This window comes from Elephantulus edwardii, unplaced genomic scaffold (assembly GCF_000299155.1).
Source record: "Elephantulus edwardii isolate Elephantulus edwardi_28Jun2011 unplaced genomic scaffold, EleEdw1.0 scaffold00214, whole genome shotgun sequence".
NCBI classification, from domain to species: domain Eukaryota; kingdom Metazoa; phylum Chordata; class Mammalia; order Macroscelidea; family Macroscelididae; genus Elephantulus; species Elephantulus edwardii.
Window position 1 is genome coordinate 5,072,316 of NW_006399964.1, and position 9,335 is coordinate 5,081,650.

General features: G+C 52.5%; 1 protein-coding gene across 1 annotated transcript; it reads left to right on the forward strand.

Moving 5' to 3' along the window:
- Window positions 1-6,223: 6,223 nt before the first annotated feature.
- Window positions 6,224-8,765, forward strand: LEFTY2 (left-right determination factor 2). Its single transcript, XM_006897766.1, has 4 exons — window positions 6,224-6,470; window positions 7,476-7,722; window positions 7,862-8,104; window positions 8,402-8,765. The coding sequence occupies exons 1-4, from the start codon at window positions 6,224-6,226 to the stop codon at window positions 8,763-8,765; spliced, it is 1,101 nt and encodes a 366-aa protein (XP_006897828.1).
- Window positions 8,766-9,335: the final 570 nt, after the last annotated feature.

Consider the following 9,335-nt stretch of genomic DNA (forward strand, 5'->3'; position numbering starts at 1 on the left):
ACTGATGCTGCCAATTGACCCCGTGGTGAGAATCTTTGTTTTCTTGATGTTGAGCTTCAATCCATATAGGAGGCTGCAGTCCTTGACCTTCTGCAGCAAGCACTTCAGGTCCTCCTCAGTTTCAGCAAGCAGGGTTGCATCATGTGCATAATGCAGGTTGTTGATGACTCTTCCACCAATCCTGATGCCACATTCCTTCTCGTACAGTCCAGCGTCTCGGATGATCTGTTCTGCATACAGATTAAAAATGTATGGAGACAGAATACATACCTGACGGACCCCCTTCTTGATTTTGAACCATGTAGTGTCTCCTCTCTCTGTTCTGACAACTGCCTCTTGGTCCAAGTAGGTTTTGCATGAGCACAATCAAATGTTCTGGGATTACCTTCTTCTCAGAGTCAGCCACAGCTTGTTGTGATCCACACAGTCAAAAGCCTTTGCATAGTCAATGAAGCCCAGTTAGATATTCTTCTGGTATTCTCTGCTTTCTGCCAAGATCCATCTAACATTAGGTATAATATCCCTAGTACTACGACCTCCTCTAAATCCAGCCTGCACATCTGGCAGTTCTCTGTTGACATATTGTTCCAAACATTTTCGGATAATTTTCAGCAGAATCTTGACGCCAGAAGATTAGAGAAGGATTTTTAAGATGGAAGTAAAATGGATGCTGAGAATTGCTAAACGAGAAAGATTTCCATTGTAACAAAGAGATGAGGAACATTTGGGCACAGAGAAAGGAATGAGCAAATCGATGACCTCCCAGGGCCTGTAGTGAGAGGTCGGAGTGGCTGGTCCTGGCTCTGGAAGCAAGGGAGGGGGGGACAAGTGCAAATGCATCATATTTGGGGGGGTTTAAATTGGTTTCCTTCCTGTTCATTGTATTTTGCATTTTGTTTCTCCCTCCCTCCAACTGCTACAGTCTTTGACCCCGTGATTTCCCCCGCCCCATCCCTCTGAATATCCATACGCATCTCACTGGTTATTCTTCTATTTTAACAGTATCTTATACAGCATTTGTTCTTATCCGCCCAAGTGAGTTCATTCAGCATAATGCTGTCTAGCTGTTATATAGTGTTTTTCAAAATTGTTGCTCCTGAGTGGTGCATAGTACTCCATCGTGTGAATGTTATATTTGCTGTTTTGGTACAGTGTACGGAGCTCTGGTGGCCTAATGGTAAGGAGCTGCACTGCTATCCAAAAGGCAGGCAGTTCAAATCCACCAGCTGCTCTTCAGAAAAAAACACGGGCACTCTCCTCCTGTGTGAAAATCTACTGGGCAGCGAACTATGGGTTGGTTCTGATTTGATGGCACACAGCAATAACAACAACTAACCCTGCCGTCAGAGCATTCACAGCTTAACATCTCAGAATAAAAAGCTTTCCCCAGATACTGAATCAGCCGGCACTGCTTCCCCCATAGGACTCAGGCTGCTGGGGTCAGAACCTCATGGTAATGTCATAGCAATGCTCCCTCTTCTGTAAACATCCCCTTCCCAGTCTAGACAAGGGAGGTTACTTTACAAACCCAGCCTGACCCCACAGATGCCTGAGTCAGACCCAGCGAACAGCTCGAACAGCTCGGATCCTCGCTCTGCATGACAAAGGCAATGGCCCAGCGCCCACCCTACCAGCCACTAACAACCATTGTAATGGGCCTCCCAATCCACATTTGCTTTCTTCTTTTGGCCACCAGCTAATCGCGCAATTATTTTATTTCCCCAGAAAAACTCTTCAACCCGCCCGGAATCCACATCCAGGAGGGGCCTGCGGCTCTAGCAGCCTCCGGAGTCTGGGGTGGGAGGTCGGGTTTGCACTCTGTCGGCTTCCCCATCTCCGGAGTCTCAGAGTCACCTGGGGGTCGTCTGGAGCACAGGTTGGCTCTGTTAGTTCCCAGAACCCAGGGCAAGACTCAGGGGTGTAGCTGAGGATGTAGGGAAAACTTCGGGGTACAATGGTAGACCTAACTCTTTGTGGGCACCGGTCATTAATTAGGTGAGTTTAGGCCAGTTCCCAGCTGTCTACTTTCTTGACTGTTAAAACCAGAGAGTGAATGAGCTAGAGTCAGCCTAAGCCCTCTCCTCTGATTGCACAAACTGATTGTACTAGCTTTGCTGGACAACCCCTTATTGTTGCTATTGTTGTTATTATGTGTTGTTGCGTTGGAACCAACCCTCCAGTGGAATTTCAGACACAGTTAATCATGTGGGAGGAGATCGTCCATCCTTTTCTTGTGGAGCAGCTGGTAGATTCAAACCGTGTACCTCTGGGTTGGCAGCACACGTCCTTACCACTAAGCCACCAGAGCTGGGCAAACATGTACTTGGTTCCAAATGCTCCCAGGTTCCTCCACTTCTTCCCCTCCAGGGTCATTTCTCAGCTGTGGCTCACCTGCTCCCGCCAGCCCGGGGCCACCCTGCCGGCTGGATAGGTCCTCAGCCCCCTGCCCCACCTTTCCCTGCTAAGGGCTCTTTTCCATAGTCAGCTGTGTCCTGAGATGCTGACCTACAACCACTAGCAGGACAAATAGTTGTTGTTATTGTTAGGTGCCATCAAGCCGAGTATGACTCATAGCAGCCCTGTGAACAATGCCTCATCATCCGTGATACGCTTGAGCTCATTGTTACAGTGGCTGGGCCACTCCATCTCGTTGAGTGTCTTCCTCTCTTTCACCTAACCTAGTGGCTGCGGTTATTTACCATCAAATTGGAACTAACCCCTAGCTGACCCTCTGGTGGGTTTTCAGAGGAAGTAAATCCCATAGGAGGAGATCACCCATCTTTCTCCAGCAGAGCGGCTAGTGGATTCAAACCTCATACCTTTGCCTTGGCAGAGTAATTCTTCACCACTAAGCCACCAGAGGAACTAACACAATGATTGCAACACCGGGCTTGAGTATCTCAGAGATTGTGAAGATGGTACAGGGTTCTGATCTGTTGTTCACAGGGTCACTATGAATGAAGCCACCAGATCTCCTAGGGGAGGCAGGAAATCAAGCAAAGGAGAGTCCTACCATTTTACTCTTTTCTCTACAAATCAAGGTTTTCATTTACTTGGACAGTTAGGCCAGGTACAGAGGGGTCTAGCCACCCTGAGACTTTTCAGAGAGCCTGAGCCCTAAGATTTCTTCTTGGTGGACAGGGCCCCATGAGTGCCTGAGGGTGTGTGCTGGCCAGCAGCAGTTCTGGGACAGCAGGTACTATTGAAGCCATCACAGAAGCCCCGAAGCCTCCAGCTGTAGACCTCTCTCTAGAGGAGAAGACTGGGGGCAGCTTGTGTGTTCTCTCCTTGGCACCAGTCCGGCCAAGAGCATGGCCAACATGTTTAGGGGACACCAGCCTGTAGTCGTTGTGGGAACTGAGGCCTGGGGTTCTCTGGTCTGGAGCTGCCAGTAAATGTGACACTTCTGCACCTTTTGGCCTGTCTTAAGGCCCAAATGTCTGCCTCGAGTAAGTCCTTTCCTTGCTAATCACTTGCAAAGACAAGCCACAGATAATCTTTGAAAGCAAGCTCCACTTGTCACAGAGCGAGCAGGAGGGCATGTTTGGACCGGACATGGAGGTGCGGCTTCTATTTCAAGGGGCGACCAAACTAGTGAAATGGAAGCTCTGAGATGGGATTTGAGGGCCACCTTGTGAATGGCATGTGTTACGTGGGAGTAAGGGTGAAGGGGGTGGGGAAGGAAAAGGGAACCGAGAAGCTGAGACCACAGTTGTGCCGCCCCCCTGAGTTGCTTCTCCCTGAAAATGCTCTGATTTTTTCGGATCTCCCCTCATGCTTCCGTTTAACTCCGTCCTCCTTCCCTTTCCTCCCAACAACCTGCACTCTGGCATTTACAGTAATGTGACCCAGGTTTTGTCAGTTTTGTGCCTGCTTCCCTATCTATGAAATGGGAATGATAATGGCAACTTCCTCACCACGCAGCTGGGAGCATAAAGAGTTAATGTATGTAAAGCACTTAGAACAGTGCACGGCCCATTAGCACAATTAACCACTAGGAAGAAAACACCCTGGGTGTTTTTATTATTCCTTCCCTCAGTTACTTTCTAAGCTCCAGCCTGTACTTCCTACCAAAGCCCCTCCAACTGTCCCCAGGCTACAGTCACTACCTGGTACCTGGTCTTTCATGGATGCCCTTGAGCACCAGAAGGTTCTCTCCTTCTCGTCTGGGGTGACGAGGAAAGTGGAGGCAGGTGGGTGACATGAATGGCTTCCAGTGACAGAGTGTTAACCGCAGTCACTGTCCTCACCTCCCACATGGGGTGAGGGAAGCTGTGTTGTTTTGAGCAGGGCTTCCTCCTGTCCACCCTCAAGTCCCCAGTGCCAGGAGGGGTCTCCGCAGCTGGACTCTCAGGTCCCTCTGCCTTCTTCCCTTTAGTGCTTGTGGAAACACCTCCAAGGGTTTGTATCAAGAATTGCCATTGATATTTATCTTTGACTCAGAACCAACTCCTAGCTGACCTGCTAGTGGATTTTCAGAGGCAGTAAATCACACAGGAGGTGACTTGCCCATCTTTCTCCCAAGGAGCAGCTGGTGGATTTGAATCTCGTGTCTTTGGGTTGACAGTGTAACACTTTATCATTAGGCCACCAGAGTTTCTTTTGCATCAAGAAAATGTGGCCATTTAGAAGAATGAAGATTGGTTGCCAAGGAAACAATACTAGGTCTGCATTGGCTCCTAACTGAGTGTCTGTTTATATGATGCTTACTGTGTAATCTAATTTTGCTTCTGTGTATCACTCTCCCTCCATAACAGTATTCTGGCTTGGGGTACATGGCCTGAGTAACCTTAGGTGTGAATCCAAAAGATGAATGAAGCTCTCAGAGACTTCTCTTTGGGAAATTGTCTTTTAACAACCTATGTTATGTATATGACATAACCTTTCTCACAGAAACTGAGGATGACCTGAGGTGTTTGCTGCAGAAGGTCAGGACTGCAATCTTGGATTGAAGCTGAGCATTGAGAAGACAAAGATTCTTACCACTGGGCCAAAAGGCAGGACCATGACAGACGGAGAAGAGATTGAAGTTGTTAAGAATTTCAGCATACTTGGTTCCACAGTCAACACTCTTGGTGCCAGCAGTCAGGAAATCAACAAGGAATTGCTCTGGGGAAGGCTGCTGTCAGGACCTCTCAAAAGTGCTGAGCAGCAACGGAGTCAGTCTAGAGAATAAGGTGTGCCTGATTCAGGCCATGGTCTCTGCAATTACTTGCTATTCATCAGAGAGTGACATCAAACACTGGCTGGGGGGAAAAAAGTCTGGCTTCAGGCTGAACTTTCTCATGCTTGATCTCAGGCTTAATGTAAAGGATAATTTTGAAATATGAATAAAATCTGTTTACTCCTTTTGAGTTAAGTATAACAAAACGCAGTTGTGTGTGTGTGGCGTGGGGAATCCCAAACACAGTTGTGTGTTTAAATGTGGAGACTGCTCACTGTGAGTGAGTTCCAGGGTTCGGGTTACTGGAGAGCTGAGTGCTGCTAGTGGACCAGGTGTCCTTAGAGGAATCTACACCTATAAAAGCAGAGATCAGCCCAGTAATGATGGGAATTCTTCCAGCGTGCTGGGCACGGGCAGAACACATCACATGCATTTCATTCATTTACTCTGTACAACAACCCGACCAAGTAAACAATTTGTCTTTCCTTTCAGATGAGAAGATCAGAGGAGTGAAATACAGGCCGCATTAACAGGCAGGAGGATATGAACTCAAAGTCATACATTTTTTTTAAAGACAGACATCGGGGCCTCCTGCTAGTGTGTCTAGAACTTTTGTCTTTGGACAATACAAGACAGGTAGAAATTTTTAAATTTCTGCCTCCAATTTTTATTTCTGGGAATGACTCAAGTGGCTGCTGGCACGAGGCTTAAGACTCAGGTTTGGAAAAGTCACCGTCTGGCCCAGGGACTCACTCTTCATTCACTTTTTGCAAGACGGAAGGGAGCGGCTGAGGCCATTCAGGCGACCTAGCCTTTCCAGACATTCCCCCTCCTGGAGGCTCAGGGACCTGTCTGGCCGCAGAGCCCCCAGGAGGTCCAAGGGGTGTGCCCGCGTTCTCTCGTTCTCTCTCCTCCCACCTAGCCCCTCCCACTCCCAGGCTCAGCCCAGGATGCCTATAAAAATGGCCCGGCCTTGGCTTTCAACACATGCTGTGCACCCCTTTGTAAGCCCCTTCCTACTCTCACTCCCTCTGCTACCCGCTCCCTGAGGGCGGCATGATGCAGCCGCTGTGGCTGTGCTGGGTTCTGGGGGCGCTGCTGGCTGGTCCCGGCGCAGGCCTGACTGAGGAGGAGATCAGGAGCAGCGTGCTCCAGCAGCTGCATCTCAGCGAGGTGCCCGTGCTGGACAAGGCCGAAGGGGAGCAGCTGGTTATCCCAGCCCACGTGAGAGCCCAGTACGTGGACCTGCTTCAGCGCAGCCACAGGGTCCTCTCGCGAGGGAAGAGATTCAGCCAGAAATTCCGAGGTGAGGCCTCCCACCCTGCTGTGCTTTGGTGGGGGAGCATGGAACCTGCTCTGTGGTGTCCAAGGGGACCCTGGCTGGGATTCTGGAGCGTGGGAGGCCTGGGGAAGCGTGTCCATGAGCCAAGGGGCAATGAGGGAGATGGCCCCATGAGCATGCAGGACCTCAGGCCTCTGGTTTTAGGGCCCGAGATTTCACAGGGGGATTAAGGACGAAGAGAAGGAAAAGTAGAACCCAGAGAGAGGTGGGTGTGGCAGGGCCACCAAGCAGTGCGGTCCTCCGGACTTTTGGGACTTGGTTTAATACTGCCTTCACTAGCCTGTGAAAATGGTCACTACTCTAGTGAGTAGGGAGTTGTGCTGACAACCCCAAAGCATGCTGTTCGAATCCACCAGCTGCTCCACACAAGCTCTTCCTCTGGAAACTGTCAGGAGAGAGGCTGCGAGTGAATTCTGACACCTCATCAACGAGTGTGAGGGTCCCCCCACCTAGCCTGCGAGTACACTGCTAGTCTGAAGGCACTGGTGGCGCTGTGGTAGAATCCTGGCCTCGGGGCAGGAGGCTTGGGTTCAATTCCCAGCGGAAGTCGCTCGTCTTGCCAGTCAGCAATGGAGACCATGAACTCTGAGGGAGACAGCGAGTTATCCCATCGTGTGCCCGTTTACAGCCTCAGAAACGCGGAGAAGGCCAGCTTCTGAGCCGTTCTTACTCCACAGCCATACGGCTGAGGGTAGATAGAGCACGTTAGGGTGAGTTAGTGAGGCACAAAGTGTACCCAGGATTAAAATAGACCTACAGGCAGTGGGCTTGTAAACTGGGTAATGCGGGGCTGAAGAGAAGGTTGGAGGTTTGATCCCACTCAGGGGGTGCCGAGGACAGACTGCTGACTTGGCAGGTCAGGGAGCACATTCTATTGGGACGCGTGGGCTCTCCCTGGAGCGCCTGATGACAGACAGCACAGGGGTTGGCCTCTCTCAGAGGCCCTGCTAACGCTGCGGTGTTCCTCAGAGGTGGCGGGGAGGTTCCTGATGTCCGAGGCCACCAGGCACTTGCTGGTGTTCGGCATGGAGCAGAGGCTGCCGCCCGACAGCGAGCTGGTGCAGGCGGTGCTGCGCCTTTTCCAGGAGCCGGTGTCCCCGGCGGCGCTGCGCAGGCAGGAGCAGCTCTTCCCGCGGGGAGCGCGGGCCCGGGTCTCCGTTGAGTGGCTGCGCGTGCGCGCCGACGGGGCCAACAGCACCTCCCTGGTCGACTCCAGGTGACGCATGGGGGTGGGGGACACGGATGGGGGGGCGCGGGTGATGCCGGAGGTGGAGCCAATTCCGGGGGTCGTCCCCGAGGCGGGGGAGGTACCCAGGGCCCCCGGCCCGCTGTGACACCCGCGCATCCACTCCTAGGCTGGTGTCCCTGCACGAGAGCGGCTGGAAGGCCTTCGACGTGACGGAGGCGGTGAGCCTGTGGCAGCAGCTGAGCCGGCCTCACCAGCCGCTGCTGCTGCAGGTGACGGTGCAGAAGGAGCACCTGGGCGCGGGGGCCTCCGACGCCCACAAGCTGGTGCGCTTCGCCTCGCAGGCTGCGGGGGGCGCCGGGCCGCAGGAGCCCCAGCTGGAGCTGCACACTCTGGACCTGAAGGCCTACGGGTTGGTGATTACCACGGGTGACCGGGGAGCTGCGCTGCAGTCACCAAGTCATGAGGTTCAAACCTCCAGCTGCTCCTCAGGGGAACAGTGGGCAGTCTCCTCCCGTGCAGTTATCACACTGGAGGGTCACAACAACAGGAACAGGGTTGGGCTAGGCCTCCATCCTGTAGCACGAACAGCAGCTTTCAGAGCACGTTCAGAGATGGGTGGTAAACCTCTCTCCTCGTGGCCCCTATGGCCAGGCTGGGCTCCCACCCCTCCCTTCTGAGCTCTGACTGTGCTTCTCTGTCCCTGCAGGGCTCAGGGCGACTGTGACCCCGACGTGCCAGTGACCGAGGGCACTCGCTGCTGCCGCCAAGAGATGTACATTGACCTGCAGGGCATGAGGTGGACCGAGAACTGGATCCTGGAGCCCCCGGGCTTCTTGACCTACGAGTGTGTGGGCTCCTGCCGCCAGGTCCAGCAGATCCTGCCCTTCCACTGGCCGTTTATGGGGCCCCGGCAGTGTGTGGCCTCAGAGACAGCCTCGCTGCCCATCATCGTCAACGTCCAGGAGGGAGGCAGGACCAGGCCCCAGGTGGTGAGCCTGCCCAACATGCGGGTGCAGAAGTGCAGCTGCTCGGCAGATGGAGTGCCCGTGCCCCGGATGCCAAGGCCCTAGGGGGCCAGTGTCACCCTGACTGGACACTTCCCGGGGCGGGTGTTGATGTAAGCCTATCTCTTGAACCTAGCAAGTCACCTGATCCCAACTTAGGGCCCGTTTACCTCTGCCCTATTCTCACATCCCATCCCTGCCCTCCATCCCCCATCCTAAGCACTTACGTGAGTCATAGACGGAGGGATTGCTGAGCTCTGATAAGACATCCTGGGCGGCTTTCCAGAGGATCTGGCTGAGAATGGACAGATTGTCAGCTGGAAACTTCTGGTTTCCAGCCTTCTGTTCATTGATGAGAACCAAAGAATAAAACTGATTCACTCCATAACGTGGTAAATGAAGACAACAATACAATCCTTGCTGCTTCTTAAAAGAGAGGATATGTTTTTATTTTTTAAAGCAGCAGAAACTCCATCTCCTCCCCCTGAAAATACCCATTCCATTCTGTGCTTTGTAAACATACCAGGTCCCAGTTCCTGATAGGAACTGAGGAGGAGGACAGAAGTTCTAGGCCCGGGGTGGTGAGCAGTGAATCTGGTCTCTCAATCATTGGATCTCTCCCACACCAGAAGCCTT

Coding starts and splice junctions, on each gene's coding strand:
- LEFTY2 (XM_006897766.1), top strand. CDS start 6,224: ATGCAGCCGCTGTGGCTGTGCTGGGTTCTGGGGGCGCTGCTGGCTGGT. Junction 6,471..7,475: donor ATTCAGCCAGAAATTCCGAG/GTGAGGCCTCCC, acceptor GGTGTTCCTCAG/AGGTGGCGGGGAGGTTCCTG. Junction 7,723..7,861: donor ACCTCCCTGGTCGACTCCAG/GTGACGCATGGG, acceptor ATCCACTCCTAG/GCTGGTGTCCCTGCACGAGA.